General features: G+C 37.9%; 1 protein-coding gene across 1 annotated transcript in view; it reads left to right on the top strand.

The window, feature by feature from the left end:
- ITPR2 (inositol 1,4,5-trisphosphate receptor type 2) overlaps positions 1-20,179 on the top strand; it is a 493,060-nt gene that overhangs the window by 372,122 nt on the left and 100,759 nt on the right. Inside the window, exon 46 of the mRNA XM_010379849.2 lies at positions 16,117-16,224. Within this exon, the coding sequence (XP_010378151.1) occupies positions 16,117-16,224 (108 nt within the window). The remainder of the gene's footprint in view (positions 1-16,116; positions 16,225-20,179) is intronic.

The following is a 20,179-nucleotide window of genomic DNA, read 5'->3' as shown; positions in this document are numbered from 1 at the left end:
AGGGAATGTGATATAAAAGCAAGGGAGGAGAGAGATTCACAAAAGAGAGTGGGGGCAAAGACCCTCAAGAATCAATAAAGGAGGTAAACCAGACCCGCAGCTGTAAACCAGACCCGTGGCTTTGGCCCCTAGCAGGTCACCAGCAGCCTTCTAACAACAATCTATTGATGGAGGGGAAGTAAGGGACACAAACTGGACCGCACTGAACAGAGGACGCTGTGGGATTTACTACCTGCAAAGCAGCCACACGCCAGAATGCACAGTAGAGTCAGAGAAGCAGTGACTCAAAGCAGCTCAGCCAGAGTGTCCTCTTCAGATCCCTATCTTAAGCAGAATGAGGGCAAAATATCAGTTCTAAAACCTGGAGAAGAGGGGAGAATCAGAGAAACACTGGTGGCATTACAGCACAGATTGTCTTGCTGTCACTGAGCAAGTGTGTTATTTGTTCCCTAAATAAACTGCAATTGCTCTTCAGCAGAAGTGTGTGTACGTTTAAAATGTCCACCCTCCTAGATTTCCTGAGGCTCCTCATATTTGTGTTTGTTTCCCCTTAGCACAGCAGCATTGCCTAAAAGTAGTACCAGTAAAGGACTGATAGGAAATATTCACAGGGTCCAGTTTGCAAAGGCAGCTCTTTATCTACGAGACTAGGAATTTGTTTAGCTTGTGTTGTGCCCACTCTGTGCGGTGCTTTGTAGTTCTCATCGGGGAAGGCCCGCTATGGGATCACAGCGACTGTGCTAATTAAATGTCAGTGGATTTGGGAGCTGTGGCGAGGCCTTCACGCTCAGCTCACCAAGACCCAAGAAGGAAGGAGAGGCACGTCAGCTTTCCTGAAGCTCATTAGGGTAGGAAGTACTCAGACTCAGACAGCTTCAGTGTTCAGATCCTAAATGGATGCTGCAAGAGGGCTCACAAATGAGCTCCAAAAGGAATAAACAAACTCATGTCTATGTAGTTTCAACAGAAAACAATTTTTATTTGGGCAAGTTTTCCTTGAAAATGTTCCCCTCCATCACCCCTCATTTTATTAGCTATATCATTGATTCTAGAAGTGTCTCATGTTTATCTTGTTTTTATCGTTGATCACGCCCTCATGTTTAACACTGACACAAACCAAGGGAGAATAAAGTAATAAACACACATATCAAGAAAATATCAATGCTTTGGGTGCAGGTGGTGACAGGCAACCAGGCCCTTTCTGGCTTCCCCTGGAGGCCCCTGACATTTTCCTTTCTTGGTTGTTCCGATCTGAGTGTGCTGCGTTGCAGGGAAACTGAGTCTTGATGTCATCATCAGCCTCTCCCTAAAATAACTCAGAGCCCCTTTTCTCCATGAGTGGCACAGTTCGGTAAGCGGCTACCAACTAGAAGTGCATTCACCAGGTCCCCTGTACCGTGCTCACCCGGACAGCCTGGCAGAGCTGCTCACTCCTCTCCACTCGTACTGCCAGTGTCTTCCTGCTGCCCTCTTCATTTTGTGCCTGGACAACTGCAGTAGCCTCCTGTCTCTGTCTCCGGTTAAGTCCCTCTTCAATCCACTCTCCACAGGGAAGCCAAAATGATTAATTACACTAAAAGGTCAGCTGCTCCTGTCTGTCTCCTCACCAAATATTTCCATAGCTTCTGATAAAACAGAGTATGTATGTGCTCACCAGCATGCTCAGGCAACCCTTAGTGAGCATGCTCCTGGTTACTCTTTTTTTTTTTCTGTTATTTTAGTTCATATTTATCGAGCGTAATACATACTTACTTTGTGTCAGGTGCTGTGTCTCATCTAAATATCACAATAACTCTCTGAGGTAAATATTCATAAAGTACTCTTAGGAACCTCACTTGCAGAAGAAGAAAGTGAAGCTTAGAGAAGCTAAATGATTTCCCTGTGGCTGTTCAGTTAACAAGGAGGATACAGTGGAGTTGAACCCAGGTCTGTCCAGAGCCTGCGATGCTAACCACTGTACAATCTCACCCTCTAGCCATGTCTGTGACTGCCCCTCTTCATTGCACCGTATGTTACAGAATCTGCCCACATCCTTCACTACTACCTGGTCTAAACGAGCACCATCTTTCACCTGGATTATTTACAGTAGGCTTCTGACTCTTCCTGCTTCTGTTCATCCATCCATTCTGTAGAGTCTTCTCTAACACAGTAGCAACAGTGAACCCTTAAAAATGTAACACAGATTATGTCACCTCTCTGCTCAACACCTTCCGCAGCAAAAGTCAACTCTTGTGTTGGCTTCACAAGTCTCCCAATATGACCTGGCCCTCTTCCCCATCTCCCCTCTCTCTCTGGCCACTTTCCTCTTTACTTATTCTGCTCAAGCCACACTGGCCTCCTGGCTGTGCCTTGGTGTCAGTAACCTACTTTGTGTCTATAAGTTTCTGTTTCATAATCCTGCTTTGTATCTAGAAGTTTCTGTTAAAATGGTCTCTAACCATTTGATTTAAAATGGCAACCTCCATCCCCCAGTGCTCATTACTTCCATCCTCTGCTTTATTTTCTCCTTAGCACTTGCACATTTTGATAGATGATATATTTGTTTCTGTCTCCTCCGCCAACAGAAAGTTAGCTCTAGGAGGGCAGGAGCTTTGGTCTGTTTTGTTCACTATTATAACCCGGAAGCCTAGAGCACTATTTGTTATACATCAGAGATTCATTAACAATTATAGAATTGTTACTAAAGGCTGGGCACGATGGCTCACACCTGTAATCCCAGCACTTTGGGAGGCCAAGGCAGGCAGATCATGAGGTCAGGAGTTCAAGACCAGCCTGACCTACAAGGTGAAACCCTGCCTCTACTAAAAAGTACGAAAATTAGCCGGGCGTGGTGTCACATGCCTGTAATCCCAGCAACTCGAGAGACTGAGGCAGGAGAATTGCTTGACACCGGGAGGTGGGGGTTGCAGTGAGTGGAGATCATGCCATTGCACTCCAGCCTGGGCGACAGAGCGAGACTCTGTCTCAGAAAAAAAAAAAAAAAAAGAATTGTTACTAGAAAGGGGTCCTGATCCAGACCCCATTAGAGGATTCTTGGACCTTGTGCAAGAAAGAATTTGGGGCAAGTCCATAGAGCAAAGTGGAAGCAAGTTTATTAAGAAAGTAATGGAATAAAGAATGGCTACTCCATAAACAGAGCAGCACCAAGGGCAGCTGGTTGGCTGTTTTTATGGTTATTTCTTGATTATATCCTAAACAAGGGGTGGATTATGCATGAGTTTTCTAGGAAAGGGGTGGGAAATTCCTGGAACTGAAGGTTCCTCCCCTTTTTAGACCACATAGGATAAGTTCCTGACATTGCCCTGGCATTTGTAAACTGTCATGGCACTGGTAGGAGTATCTTTAATCATGCTAATGCAATATAATTAGTGCATAATGAGCAGTAAGGACAACCAGAGGTCACTTTCATTGCCATCTTGGTTTTGGTGGGTTTTGGCCAGCTTCTTTACTGCAACCTGTTTTATCAGCAAGGTCTTTGTGACCTGTACTTTGTGCCAACCTCCTATCTCATCCTGTGACTAAGAATGCCTAACCTCCTGGGAATGTAGCTCAGTAGATCTCAGTCTCATTTTATCCAGCCCCTGTTTAAGATGGAGTCACTCTGGTTCAAATGCCTCTGAAAGAATGAACATACAAGGCATATATTAATTATTGTATTTAGCTCATGATGGCTTAGGTCATAGAAGAATTCTGTTTTAGTATTGAATGAGAGAAGTGGGTCTTTATGTTATGTTAATATTGCATATAAAGTACTTCATGTATCTGAAACTATTAATAACATCGTTTTAATTATAGATAATTCATGACCTCATTGTATAATCCCCAAGACACTTACAATGCAGGCAGTAACTGTTCATATACCTATATGTTTATGTTCAATACCCCTCTTTAAATGGCTTCTTTACCAGTTGGTTATATATTTCTTAAGAAAGGACAATGAGTTTTTCTAAATGAGTTTTTCTTTACATTTTCTCTTTCTTCCCTTCCTCTCCTACTTTTCATGCCCTCTCTTTGTCTTTTCATTTGCAACCTGGGTCATTTAACTTCTGAATGACTAGATAACATTTAAAGGGTATTGGGTGTCACAGAATGAACAAGTAACAAAATATATCTGCTCAAAATTCTTTGTCTCTTTTCAGTTTAATTCAACTGATCCGAATCCCTACTTAGAGTTGAAATTCACCTTGCCACCTCATTTCCTCCGTTATTAGGTTTGCCTGGTTTGCCTTTGAAATGCAGAAGTTCATTTGAGCAGTAATTCTCTCACTTTTAAGAACCACTCTATCTCACAAAAGCTGACCTTTTTTTTTTTTCTTAGCAGCTGTTGATTAGACAGTTAAACAGAGAGATAACAATGGCATATTTCTCAGTCTGATGTAACTCAGAAATAGAGAGCTGAAGCAACCTGAAATTGAAATGCTTTCAAGCAATTGAGCTTAAAGTTCCTGAAAATTATCTCGTAGTGCTTCTTCTCAGCTCCCCACATTCCACCCCCAATTTTACATCTGGCTAATTTGCGCACTTCAGATTGGATTCCTGAGCGTACACTGGCAGTGTGAGAACTGTTGCGGAACTCATCATTATAATTTCAAGCCTCTAATTAACCCACTTTAAAGTGGTTTTGTCAAGACTATGAGCAACAGAAAAGCAATTGACTCATTCTTGGAATAGGTATATCATAGAGAAAAGTAGAATAGTAAGATTGTGCTCTTCACTAAGCCTCATTGGTTCAGGAACTTAAGGAACATTAAGAGCACAGATCCTACAGTAATTCTCTTTAGTATATTATTGCAGGTGTTGTTATTTCACAGTTAGGTAAATTAGACATAAAAAGGTCAAACGACTTGAACGTGCTACCATAAAAGTTCAGTGATAAAGCCAGAAATCATTTCTCAGTGTCGATCAGAAGCCACCCCCCATGCCCCACAGCAATTACTTTGAGAACAGGAACTCTCTAAGTTTTCCCAGTCAACCACAGGTACTATTTTAACATGGTCCAACATCTCAAAAAGATGACTTTCTTCACCTTTTGGTGTTTGCCTTAAAAAAATCCCCAGAAACAGTGAAAGAATCAGAATGCTTTTAAAAGATAAGTGATGCTATCATTCCCATTTTTCTTATTGTTGTATATAAATGACTAGGAATTAAAACATTTCTGGCCAGGCACAGTAGCTCAAGCCTGTAATCCCAGGACTTTGGGAGGCTGAGGCAGGCAGATAACAAGGTCAGGAGATCTCAAGACCATCCTGGCTAATATGGTGAAACCCCGTCTCTACTAAACATACAAAAAATTAGCTGGTCATGGTGGTACGTGCCTGTGGTCCCAGCTACTCAGGAGGCTGAGGCAGGAGAATCGCTTGAACACGGGAGGCGGAGGTTGCCGTGAGCTGAGATTGCACCACTGCACTCCAGCCTGGGTGACAGAGCAAGACTCTGTCTCAAAAAACAAACAAACAATCAAACAAATAAAACACCACATTTCTCATATTTGCATATAATATTGTAATTCATCATTTTCTAAAAACTCAATTTATTTCAGAAAATTAAACACATATGCCATTAAAATTGAACTAATAAATAAGCAAAAAATACTCTATGCCATTCTTCCATCCATCCGTCCATCCATCTATCCATCCAAAAAGTATTTGTTAAGCAACTCTTCTGTGCCAGACACTGTCCTAGATTATGAATACAACAGTAAACAAAACAAAATCCCTGTCCTTCTGTAAACTACATTCTAGGTGGAGGACATACTAAAATCAAATGAAGAATATTTCATACTCACATATTGTCTGAATTATCATGGAGAAAGATTCTTCTGTTCTGCTAGTGTTTCCCAAACCACACTTGAAATGTGTGGAAGGGGACATGGATGGGAAATATCCAGCAAATTCATTTCTGGATGCTGGAAGAAGCAACTCAAGTAATATTACCTGGTCATCTCTGGATCTGAGGAAAGCATATTATTTCCTGTGTGGGAGTAGTGACACCCAGAAATTTCAAAGACTTGTCTTTAATTACATCAAAAAGAAATAAGATCAAAGAGATGTCTCTTTTCCATCAGTTCTACATAATGAAAGCAAAAACTCCTAGTGTACACAATTTCAGGGTTTCCCAGAAATCAGTTTCTATGTCTATCTGTGCTGTAGATAACCCCACTTCACATGTGGAATTAGTTTCTTTTCTTGCTTCCTCACCCTGAAATGTTTTAACTCTTTTGACTAGGACACTACCGTAATGATTACTTTAGAATATTTTTGGTGGAATACTGATTTCAGATAAGATGATCTACATACACATTATTTTGTTTCATTTCATTTTAGTCACTCGGAAAATATTGATATATATTCTTACATGGATATCAAAACCAATTAAGAATTATACCTCATTAAATTTCACATGAAAACTACAAAATAGTAAGCATTTTCTGTTAAAGTGATGAATTATTTATAAAATCTGAAATCAGTAGCTTCTGAAGTATCGAAGAAGTAGGAGAAGGTATAACCTGTTTTAATTGAAAATGGAACTAAAGAATAAAATTTGCCTTAAATAACTGTAGGGAAAAATCTTGTTTTACAAGATAAATATTTTATCTCTTTTCATGAAAATAAACATATAAATTAATTCATAAACTAATATATTTCATATATATTACATATAATTATACAAACCTCCTGGGATTAAAGTAGTTTTTACTCTTTTAGTACATGTCTTAGTCCATTTTCTGTTGCTATAAGAGAGTACCTGAGACTGAGCAATTAATAAAGAAGAGATTTATCTAGTGACTGGGAAGTCCAAGATGCAGGCATCTGCATCTGGTCACCTTCTGGTGAGGGTCTCGTGCTGCAACATCACATGGTGGAGAAAGGAAAAGGAAGCAAGTATGTGCTACCATGGCAAAGCCCAAAGCAGCCTTTCTGCATAACTTCCTGCTCTCAAGATAACAAGTCCAGTCCCTTGAGAGCGAGAATGCACTCACTTCCTCTGAAAATTAACCCAGTCCCCTCAGGAGCAGCATTAATTCCTCTTAATGACCTAATCACTTCCCAAAGACCCTACCTCCCAAAATCACCACACTGGGGACAAAATTTCCAACACATGCATTCTGGGTGACACACTCCATGCAAAGCATTATGGAAATTCATGAGCCCAGAAATTAGAAGCTATGGGTGACAAATAACCAATTGTTTAAAATTAAGTGGAGCATATTTTGCACTTCTGATCCTAATCTCAATTTTTTTGAAAATGTGTTCAGTAAATATGTTATAGAGTATCTACATGTTAACATTTCTCCTGTATGCTTTTAATGGAAAAAAAAAAAAAAAAAAAAAAAAAAAAAAAAAAAAAAAAAACCTTCTTTAAAAATACTTGATTCTTTTATGTGTAAGTTTGGTTAAAAAAAAAAAAAAACTGGTGGATTTTCACTCAAGAATCCAAATTGCTTATGGTGATAACATCTACTATCTATTAGAACAGTGGTTTACAAATGTTAGCAGGATTGAAATCACTTGGAGGGCTTGTTAAAACAGATTGTGGGGTGCAGCAGGAGAGGGGTGTACTCCTTCGTAGTTTCTGATTTGGAAAGCTTGAGGTGGGGCCAGAGAACTTGCATTTCTAATGTGCTTCCTGGTAATGCTATTTAGCTGTCCCAGAAACCCCATTTTGAGGACCATTCTATTAGGATGAGTGTTAGCCATCTGTAGGAAGGTTAGCTCCATCAAACGTCACAACACTGTTGTAATGCTTGATGATAAAATCATAGTACAAAGATAGCCTACTTACTGAAAACTGCCCTAAATCATTTTAAAGTGCATTGTTTGTGGAACGTTTTCCTCCTTTTTATCTCTCCTGCTTTGTCCTGCTTCAAGGGTTGAGCTGTCATGAATCATTTATTTATTATCATCACTAAGGTCTTTTATCAATTTTACTATAGTTTAACACAGACCCTAATGAGTAGGAGTCTAAATCATTTGAAATTAGGACATGTTTGTTTCATTTTTTAATTCTGGCAAATTTATTGTTATTTTGCACCTATCTTCGTCTTAGTTTGGCTACCATTATAAAGGAAATAACAAACTGATATCTAAGAACCATAGTGGATTTTTAAAAAGATAATAGATAAATGTAACTTACAATGTTTTTAAAACTCCTTGGGTGAAGGTTGTACAGTGCAGAGTGATGCTGGTGGCATTCTAGAGTCGCTCCTTCAGTACTGCTGGGGAGGGAAGGGATCAGTTCCTTACTTTCCTACAGTGTGTGGGGTTTGTGGTGTGTGTGTGTGTGTGTGTGTGTGTGTGTGTGTGTGTGTGTGTGTATGTATGTATTGAGAGAAAGCTGTCTTGAGAGCTCATGATTTCCCTTAGGTCTGTGGTCCTTTGGTCTGGTTGTCCATGAATCCTCCAGAGCTGTCTTGCAAGGTACTCGAGAGTTTGTGTTGTGTCTTCCCGAGGTTTGTCTGTATTCTTTGGAATGATCACCCCTGCTGTCCTTTCTGTCCACTGCCACATTTTCCTTCTGGCTGTGCTTTCTTTAAGGCTTTCTCTTTAGATTCTCAAAAACCTATTTTGAAAGTTGAGAAACATGAACATTGCTTCTTTCTGTTTCCATTCCAGTTATATACCAAAATCTGCTCAAGATAATGTGGACAACTCTGTTTGACTAGGGAACAAGGGTGTCTGGGAAAGAAAGAAGGACAAGAATTAACTTTCCAAGAAAGACAGATTTGTTAGCTTTTCTAACTAATCCATTCCATTGTACTATTTGGTGGGGTATAAGGGCTTTCATCTGCTTCCCATGGCCCATCTCATACCCTTTCCCATTTTCCCTCCTGACTTTCCCCTCCTGCTGCACTCTAAGGTTCTCAACCCCTCCGGAAACTACTATCTCCTCTTTGAGAAAAGAGTGCATACAGCTCTTCCTGTGTCTTCTGGATTGTTTAGCTTCAGACTAATGCTGGATATTCCTGGTGGTTTCTGGCTGCCTCAATTCTGCTGACTAAAGTGGGGAGAATGTGCTCCTCCCTCCTAGGAATTCTTGAAGCTGATCTTCTTCTAAAGTGGTCTAAGTACCAAATATTCACTTGCCATAGAGCCATAGTGAATATTTTCTGACTGAGACCACACAGTTGAGTCTCATGTGGGAAAGCCTTTTCTTCTTTCTCACAGAACTCTGACCCTACTAACGGAGGAGTAATTCTGGCATCAGTATTTGGGAAGACCAGTTATTTTTTCTGTGGTCTGTGTTCTTTATGAAGGACCTCACAGTACTGCAAGGAACCCTGGGCAGATGGCATCATGCCCAAATGGATCCTGTCTTATCCCCAAATTCCATATTTAAGAGAAAGGAAAAAAGAGATGAATAGAATCTCAGTTTACCTTGCCATAGTCAAGAGAAAAGTTCCTTGGTGGTTTTTATTAACTTCCTAGGGCTGCCATAACAAATGTCCACAACTTGGAAGCTCGCAATGGCAGACATTTCTTGTCTCACGGTTCCGCAAGCTGAAAGTCCTAAGCCAAGGTGTTAGCAGGACCATGCTCTCTCTGAAGGCCCTCGAGGAGGATCCTTCCTTGCCTCTTTTCAGTGTCTGGTGTTTGCCAGCAGTTCTTGGCATATGTTGGTTTATATCACTCCAGTATCTCCTGTGTCATTACATGGCATTCTCCTTTTGTGTCTGACTGTGCCCATATTTCCCTGTTCTTGTAAGGACTCTAGTCATAGGATTAAGGCCCACCCTAATCCAGTGTGACCTGATTTAACTTCATCACATCTGCAAACTCCTGTTTCTGAATAAGATCGCATTCATAGGTACCAGGAGATAAGATTTGAACATGTGTATCTTTTTGGCTTGATTTGGACAAAATTCAACCCACCACAGTATTCTGTGTTTGAACTCACACAGGCATTTAGTGTGGCTCCCAATTCCCTTCTAGTCCTCTTCTCATTGCCCATCCTCCGTGGCTTGGCTCATGGGATCCCTCTCTCTATGCAGAACCACTTCCTCATGCCATTCTTTCTTCCTCCTTTCTACCTGGACATTTCATCCATTCTTTAAAACCTTTATCAGATGCACTTCTTAAATGGTTCCTTTCCTCGTGCCACCAAATCTAATGTGATTCCTTGTAATTCTGCCCTCATTTTTCCTTGTATTAATTACATGTCTATCATTGTTTTAATTCCTCCAACTAGAAAGTCGGTTGCCTGAAAGAAGACAATAAATATTGCTCATCTCTATCATCCCACGGTAGCTAAAACCGTGCTTTGCACTTTACAGGGTCACAGAATCAGAGAAAAAAAAGTAGATGTTTTGAAAACAGGAGGCTTCCATATTTTGCACACTAGAATAGGTAAAGCCTTAGTTTTTGCCCCCTTCTGCTGATTTTTCTCTGCTTCAAATAGGGGTAGTGTTTGGCATGAAGTCATTGTATTGTAATACAATTGCCTGAATATACAAGGCAATTATTCCGACTTCAGGCTCCAGCTCACTTTGTGATCTTGAGAAAGCCAATTGCTATGTCACAGTTTTACCAATTAATAAAATTGGAACTCACATAAAGAAAATACAGATGAAAAGTAGTAAGGAATAATTATTATTGAATGTCATTGAAGTATGGTTTCTTGATTTTTTTTCTCCATCCTTACTTGGACCCAAACTGAAATGAACATTAAAATCCTAGTGATAAGAAGATAAATGTGAAATGGATAATAAAGGATGCCACTAAAAATAAAAAGCCCAAGTCTGTCATCTTTATTCCCTAATCTTGGATTCAAAAAATACATGGTGTTGCTCAAAGACTCTGTTGCAGGTTATATATGTTTATGTATAAGGTTTGCACTTATGTGTCTGTCTGTATTTTATGAATATATACATATACATGTTTTTATTCCTATTGAGTGATGCATCTATATTTAAATTACAAGTGTGTCATGATTGATAATGATATGCATGATTTTCCTTTTGTCTTCAACATACAATGAAAGAATCTCTTGGTAGTCTTTCCTGTGGGGAATGTCTTTATTTTTTCTTAAGGTTGACTATCCACCAATGCTTTGGATCCTCTCCTCACTAATCTGTATGCATGCACTATACCTACCCATGTATTCATTGCATTGTTACAAAACTTTAATATTGTGATATGTAATACATTATATCAGGCCTAGTTTTTCTATTTGTAATAATGACCTAATAAGTGTTCCTTGTTGCTAAAATTCTTTTGAAACTGCATACTAACTGGGTAGGCATCATTTGCGCACCATATATAAAACAATTGCTACTATTTTGGCTCATAAAGATTGTTGTGAAATATAAGTATTTCTAAGACCCAGAGATTCCCCCCATGGCATTTCCCCCTTTTAACATTCAATGCAGTTGCCCAAATTCAGACTCTCATTATCATTAATATTGATTGTTGGTTGGCTTTCTGAAACATGTTTGTATAGTGACATCAGCTAATTTCATGTCCTGTTGGGAGCATCTTTGTCAATGGTAAAGTTGGCTATCGTAAGACGGCAGTCCTTGAATATATTCATTAGCAGTTTTCAGTTTTTAATTAGGATCTAAATTAGATTTCTTATTGTTACAACTCTCCACAGATGTGCCATACTTGTGCAGAAACTTACCAGGTATTTTTACCTTTGGTTTCCAAAGCACATAATAGTAAATGGTGTGATTGCTGCTTTGGATGCTGGGTTTTTTTTCTTTTTTTTTAAAGTCATATAAAAGGGTACGTGGCATATAAAAGTGTGGCGTAGACAAATGTGGCTAAAGAGTCCATCACTAAGACAACTGAATATCTTTGGTTGGCAGTGTGTTCATTCTACAGAATATTTTGAATCAGATTGCATGTATAGGGGACTAAATCCTTTAAAAACTATTGAGCATATGTTAATTGGTTTCTAAGACATTGTATTGTGCTTTCAGTAAACTGTTAATTTGGATCAGGAAAGCTCTGTATTGACATCAGTCATTTTTATGCATTTCACAATCATCGAGATATTCCTTAATTCTTTTGCATTTTGTCTATATAATAGGAATGCTATCCTTGCTTTATCATATAGGGTTCCATTCAACATTGATTGGGTACCCAATAAAAGTGGAACTCACATTAAAAAAACACAGATGAAAAGTACTAAGAAATAATTATTATTGAATATCATCAAAGTGTAGTTTCTTGATTTTTTTTTACCTTGTCCTTACTTGGACCCAAACTGAAATGAACATTAAAATCCCAATGGTAAGAAGATAAATGTGAAATGGATAATAAAGGATGCCACTAAAAATGGTTATTTCCTTCCTCCAAATAGCTTATAATCTATTGGAATACATATGAGTACATAAATAACTGTCAAACAAGAAAAAATATTAAAATATTTTCTTTCTACAAATACTGGAATTTGTACCATTGTCTGATTTCTAATCAGATTTATTTGCCCTTCTTCTTTACAGAGGATGAAACAGAGAGATAATTCATTGAGGCTTAAGAGTTGTTGTCCACTTAAATCCATGAATATATGTTATTAACTAGCCCATTTCTTCATTGATTTCAACCAATATTTATTGACTCTATTTTGTGTATCAAGTTCTGTTTTGGGCACTGAGAACAAAGAGATGAGTAAGACCAGGCCCTTTAATTTGAGGATGTCACAGACCACTGGAGAGATATAATAGTTACTCAGATACAATATGAGAAATTTCGTAATATAGATATGTGCAGGGCTCTATCAGAACACAGAACAGGGAGGAGCAAATAAGCCTCATTAGTCAAGACCCTCTATTACAAAGAATATGAAAGATTTCCAGGTAGAAAAAAACAGTGAAGTTTTCTCTGTTTTGTTTGTATTATTCTTTTTCAATTATATATTTCAAGTTTTCAAAGATCTGTAAAGATGGCTTATCTAATCATGAATGAAAATATTGTTCTAATACTTTGAACATGTGAAGGGAGGCCTAGGTGAGTTCCTTTTAGAATGCCTCTTCTCTGCAATAAAACAAGACACATGCAGAATCATGTCATTAAGTCAACAGGAGGGAGAGAGGCCCACAGATGTTTCTGTTAAGCAGGATATACTAACTGAAAATGATTTGTATAGATTTGTTTACTATTACATTAAATAACATTAATGGTTTCTTAAAATAACTGCAGCAGTTTTTGACCCTATAAAGTGATCATAAAGAAGTAAAAGTTTTTAAACAAATAAACAGGAGAAATTATTCAAATTACTATCTCACCTTGGGAGACTATCAGTTATGTAAGATTTAAAGAGTTCCAGTATTTAAGTATCTCTTTTTTATGTGTTGTTGACCTTACCCAACAAAACTGTAGATCTCATTATTGACAACTCTCTTTATACTCTGTGACTTTACCCAGACAGCTGAATATTGCCGGAGAAAAACACACAAATATGGTTCCTGGCCTCCCTTTGACCATAACATAAGGGAGACCCTTAAGGCTTTCTGGCAGCACTACTGTATTTCCAAGTCCATGTACTTTCCCTAGCTATTTTATAGCTGCTTTTCATCAGTTATCCAACACCTCCTCTCTCGTCCTCATTATCAGCTTCCTACTTCACTGAGAAAAAAAGTAACCAGAAAAGAACTTCTCAGTGTTCCCATCATCACAACCACCCAACCTCCTGAATCTGTGCCCATATTCCCCACTGTCTCTAAGGGTAAATTTATTCCTATCTAAGGCAAACCCCTTTACAAATGTTCTAGATCATTCCACTCTCACCTAGTCAAGATGTTGCTCTAGTGAATAGTCCCTTTCAAAACCAAACAAACACGATGTTCTATTTTCTGTATTTAAAAAATCCACCTTTATCCCTGCCCTTTTGTCTACCTGCCATCCTATTTCTTGGCTCTCCCTCACACCTGCAGTCCTCAAGAGTTGTCTCTACTCACTCTCCTTGTGTATACCTCCTCGCCTCCCATTCTTTTTTAAAGTCACTACAATTAAGCTTTGGTATCCACCACTTCCTAAAACTGCTGCTGTGAAGCTTTTCAGTGATTTCCGAGTTGCTAAACCAAATGACATTTCCCTGAGGACTTACCTGCCGCATTTAACGCAGATAATCACTCCATCCCTCTTGAAATTATTTCTTCCCTTGGCTGCAAGACACCTGGCTGCGTGGGGTTTTGTTCCTACCTTGCTTAACCAACTTTCTTAGTCTAATTTGCTGGTGTCTTTTCTCTTACTAACCTATATTGGAGTTCCGTGGACCTCCTTTCTCTGTCTAAGCTCACTTTTAGGTGATCTCACTAAGGCTCATGATTTTAAGTATCAGCCATATATTGACGAGCCCTCCATGCACAGCTCCAGCCCTGACCTCTGCCCAGAATTCCTGACAAACAAATCCAACAGCCCACTCCTCATCTAAAGCTTCACATGTCCACAACCAAAGTCCTGATTTTATCCTGCTAAATGTACTCCTCCTACATTTTTTCTTAGTAAATGACAAACAAATCCAACAGCCCGCTCCTCATCTAAAGCTTCAAGTGTCCACAACCAAAGTCCTGATTTTATCCTGCTAAATGTACTCCTCCTACATTTTTTCTTAGTAAATGACATATCTAAACTATTAGTTGCTCAGGTCAATAACTTTGGAATCATCCTTAATTCTCTTTCTTTCGTGCCCCAGATCCAGTCAGTAAAGAAATCATGCCAGTTTTGCCTTCAAGAACTGGCCACTTCTTAAAACATGCTGAAGTACCTAAGTGATTACAATAATTTTATGCTTTCAAACTCATTGAGATTTTTAGAAACCCCTTTAAGTCACAACAAGTTTCATGACTATGGTTTGTAATAAAAATGTGTATAATTCAAATTTAGTTCAAAAAAACATAAATAGAAAATAGGAAATGGTTTTCTTGAGTGATTAATGACCCTGAAAACCAATTCTGAAATAACAATTTTCAAAATGATTTGCTCTAGAGCAACATCAGTGTAATGAATATTTAGCTTACCAAATTATCACTTACAAGGATAATGTTCATTTGGTTTTCTAGGTTCTGAATTATTATTTAAAATTCATCTCTATGATTATAATCACAGTTTGTATTAAGATCTCATGAATCATAGGAAAACTTATCGCTCTATAATGTTGATAAAATACTGGCTCTACCATTTTCTAGCTATGTTATCACAAACAAGTTCCTCACACTCTCCGTGCTTCAGTTTCCTCATCTGTCAATGGCAATAATAAAGAGTGCCTACCACTGAATTTCTTAGTAGGTTCAAGTAAGATCATGTACTTGAAGTACGTAGAATTAGTACCTGTCATGAAGTTGGAGGCGGGCACTGTGCTAGGAGTGAGAGAGTTCTGTGGTAGAGTCTTTGTTAGTAGAAGCCCTCAGAGAATTTAAGCATTAATAGGATATTTGATAAGTGAAAGACATTGCAAGGTTTCAGGAATTGCTCGAGACAACCATAAAGGAGACATCTGAAGGCAACATGTATTACTAATGTACAAAGTGAGAGAACTAGTCAGCAAATGCTGTAGACATTCAAATGAGAGGGAAAGATGACTTCCACCACCAGCAGTTTAAAATAATTTATGGTGAAATTTTTGCTTTTTTAAATGCTCAATTTCAATGACAATAAAATCAAGATCTATACCCAGAAAGCACTAATTTTGGCTTACAAACGTGCAGAAACATAGGACTTTATACCAACTACTAATGTAGAGCTTAGATTACATGCTATAAGAGAAACTCTTCTGAAATACAGATACCTATTTATGTGTGTGTAGGAAAAACACACATTTATATTGTTCCCACTACTCACTGATTTATTGCACTGTTGATCACTTTGTTTCTATGTGTATGTAGTGTAAATTTACTATAGACAGTATCAATTATGTATCACTGGGAACATTTCTTCTTCCTGGTACAATCATATATTTACTGAAGACATAAATTTAATCAACAAATATTAATGGCTGATCATTGTGATTTCATTATCTCTGCCTTTCAAATACAGACATGCTTTCCTGAAGTGTAACTAATTGTCCTTAACCCTAGGACTGTGAAGCTATGTATACAAGTAGACAAAATTATTTCAAAGTTCGACCCCAGGAAAGGGTAAAAAAGGACCTAAAACCTTTATCTTTTCCCCACTCTAGTTGGCCCGCCACAATAAACTATTGCAGCAGATGCTCAAACCAGGATCGGATCCAGATGAAGGAGATGAAGCCTTAAAGTATTATGCCAACCACACTGCACAGATTGAGGTAACCATCTATTATTTATTGAAAGGGACCAACTGTGAAAAGTTATGCTTACTTTCTATTTTAGACCATTTTCATATTTTTTTCTAGAGCAATGATGCAGAATTGAGTGGTTTAAAGTGAAAAATGTATAGTAAAAGGATGAGTGAGGAGTGATGTATAGGAAAATGAGGTGTACATCTTTCAAAGTTGTCTTTTTACTAAGACTATATGTAATATTTCTTTTGTAATTAATAGATTTTTTTAACCATAGAAGCAATTAATCATTGCAGAGCAATAGTGTTTGAGAGATGGGATTATTATAATAGAAGGCTTCATTCAGGAAAAGGTATCTTTTTTAAAATTGTGGAAGGCTTATTAAAATAGAGATCTCCAACAATTCACAAGTGGAGTAAACATGAAAGAAACTAATACAGTTTTCATATTGATACCATAGCCTTGGCAAGGTTTAACAGTTTCCATTTTCAGTATGCAGCAATTGACCTCCCCCGACCCTCATAAATGAGACATTATTTAATGGTTGGTGGCAGTTCAGGAGGTGTGGGTCAAAATGGACTTATCATTATATGTTCTGAGACCCATCTGGCTGTCATTTACTAGCTATGGTATCATTTTGACACTGGCTGGCAGAGCTAATCAGGCAGAAGTGAGCAGAGTAGTTGACGCTTGTCACTCCTATAATTTACGTTTATACATTCATTCATTTTGGCAGATATTTTTTACTTTTCAGCAGAGTGCATAATGGGCATCACTGTGTTTACTCTCGGAATATATAACCCCTACACTGTATTGTTTACTATTGCCATACCTTTGTGTCACAGAAATGGATACCTTGCTCACATTTGTAAACATTAATAGTACCACAACTTTGGTGTTAGACTTGACTAAGTGGAACCCATGAGCTGGACTAGCAGCAAAAATATTTCTGTACAAGTAGAAATAGGTCTTCAAACCATGAAGGTCTTAAGGAAGATCCCAGAAGTCAAAGTACAAAGCTAGGAGATCAGAAGAGACCAGGGAATAGGAAATAGAGTGAGCAGGCCATGCAGAGAAGTTTGGTTAATGCCTGTGAGAGATGGGAGCTGTTGATGTTGTTTTATTGATTCCAGCAGTGAGGAGAGATTTAGCTATAAATACATACATTCAGTAAATATTTACTGAGCACTTAACTCTCTACCTATTCACACATATAGAAGATAATTCTGTGTCATAAGTATATAAACAAAGGGCCAAGGAAATGTAGAGAAAATAGTAATTAGTGGTGCCTGAGCAATTTCAGTGGTAATTAGTGGTGCCTGAGCAATTTCAGTGGTAATTAGTGGTGCCTGAGCAATTTCAGGATAGATTTCACTGAGAAGGTTACCTTTAAGAATGTATTGAAGATTGAGTATGAGTTTCTCCTTCAGAATGGGGATTTCAGAAGGAAGAAAGTAAGTGAAGGGAAGGTAAAAAACACAGGAAGGAGATGACTATTTTCAAAAGATCAATCTGGTTGCTGTTTGGAGACAAGACTGGAAAAGAGAGTGGGATAGAAAACACACATAGATCAGATAGGAAGATATTATAATGGTAAATGTGAGAGATGATATCGAAGATGGCTGGACTGGAAAATACATATATATAGATACATACATGCATGTACATCTCTATATAGTGATATATATATATATAGTAAACACACACATATACATATTGACAGGGCTTGAGGCTGAATTGCACATGTTAGGAGAATGGTGTGCAAAAGGATGTCCTCTGGGCTACTCATTTGAATAAATGAGCAAAAGTTGGTGCCATGTATGAGAATGCTAGGAGAGAGTGAAGTTTGGCAGATAAAATATAGAAGAAGATTATTTGTTCATTATTGGATAGATTGAATTCGAGGTGACTTTGAGTCATCCATGGAGTTCGATATACAAGTCCGGGTTTCAGAGGAGTGGTCCAGGCTGATGAACTCATTCATCAGTTCTCATGTTCATCCAAAGCCAGCTCACATGACCTACTCAGAGAGGCCTTCCTCCCTTCTCCAGGCATTCATTAATTTCATCTCACTGTGTATGCTTCCACAACAGTTTGGTTATTCTGTTAGTTTAATATTTATCACATTGGAATATTATTAGCTTCATATGTGTCACTTCTCCCTTACTTGAGGCAGGGACTGGTCTTGGTCATCTTTGTATTTCCAAAACTGAACCCTGTGCCTTGAACGTAACCACAACAATTCATGTTATTGAGAATAATAGTTTGTCTGCAAGTTGTAGACTTAAAGACCCTGGGAAATAGGAAGAGCCTCACGTCTAATCGCCCATCTAAGAAGGTATTGCCCTGTAATAATCTGCTTCTGCTTTAAATTCTTCCTGCAATAGAGTTCTCACTACATCACGAGGAAACTGATCTGATTTTGAATGACTCTAATAATTAGAAACTTTTTTTAAATAAAGAATTAACATTAGCCCATTTTAATATTTACATTCAGAACATTTTCCCCCCTCAACATGATAGCTTGACTCTAACATCTGAAGAGCCATCATGATTACTAAACTACAAGCTCTTACCCATTGGGGTTGGTGTTGTTTTTTCTCCAACATGCCTCACCTAAAGACTGAATAAGCATTTGTTGAATAAATGTATTGAAAAATCATCCATCTCTGGTTTTTTGCAGTTCACACACCTCCATTTCCTTCAGTAATCCCTCCAGTTTGTCCATGCTGTTTGCAAAATGTGGCAACTGTAATCAAACATAACATTTCATAAAAGGACTGAAGAGCTTGGCTTATAATAATCTAGACACGATTTCTTTGATGAACCCTGAGATTTTTTAAAAAATATTTGATACTATTGGATCAAGTAAACCTTTTTTCCCCATATGGTTGCCTGTCATACCAATAATATGTCCAATTATTTTGTACAATTGATTTTAGTAACCTATATCCAGGAATTTTTATTTACCTTACTAAATTTCATGTAGTTTGCTTTATGACAGTATTCTGATATGTAATTGAATATATCACATATCATTTAGGATACCTTCAGTTACAAGTTTAATAGAATACCACACTGACAATTGTTTAGACAGTAAAATTTTATCTGATGGGAAGTCTGGAGTACCAGTAGTTCTATAATTGATTCAGTGACTCAGTGATGTCTTAAAATATGCAAAATCTTCACGTATTTATACTAGGTTCCTTATCATGCTGACTCTATCTCACCTCATGGTTGCAAAATGGCTGCTACAGTTCCAAGCATCATGCCCTTAGACCCTTTTGTTCTAAGCAAGAAGAAAGATGGTACAGGCAAACCAAAGAAACAAAAACAAACAAACAAAAACCTTTTGTTTTTATATATTTGGTTTTCATTTTTGTTTTTGTTGTTGTTGTTGCTGCTGTTGTTGTTGTTTTGTGTGTCTCTTATGGCTCTCTGCCTTTACCAACAAACAAAATCTCTCCTGGAAGCCCTTTCGGGAGATTTCTCTTTATGCCTCACTTTCTAGAGGTACAGCCCATGACCACCACCACACCAGTCAGTAGCAAAGGGAAGCAGAATTACTCTTTTTGGTTAAGCCAATCCTTATTCATTCCTGAGAACTGGGCACTGTACATAAATGTGAACCTTGAAATTTAGGCTACATGAACCCTTGTTACATAGTAAAGCTGTATGAAAATAGTCAGCCTTTTTTTTTTTTTTTTTTTAGTCTAAAGTTAAACAATCACAAATAACAAATAGGGGAGGCTCAAAATTATGGGTATTTAAATATGGGTATATGTTTACATGGATGTTGTACCTACAAAAATATATTTTGCCATGAGTAAGAGAACATTTTAATGATATAAAGCACTTTTCTCTGTAGAGTTCAGACACATAATGTTGAATATGTCATTTGTTACCTGAAAGCCCCTTTTAGGACGAAGAGGCTAAGAACAAGATACAAATAGTATAAGTGCTATATTTAAGCCTACCCAGC

The sequence above is a fragment of the Rhinopithecus roxellana genome, chromosome 10 (assembly GCF_007565055.1).
Source record: "Rhinopithecus roxellana isolate Shanxi Qingling chromosome 10, ASM756505v1, whole genome shotgun sequence".
NCBI classification, from domain to species: Eukaryota; Metazoa; Chordata; class Mammalia; order Primates; family Cercopithecidae; genus Rhinopithecus; species Rhinopithecus roxellana.
Note: the sequence above shows the minus strand (reverse complement) of the source record. Positions and strands in the feature narration are given on the sequence as shown.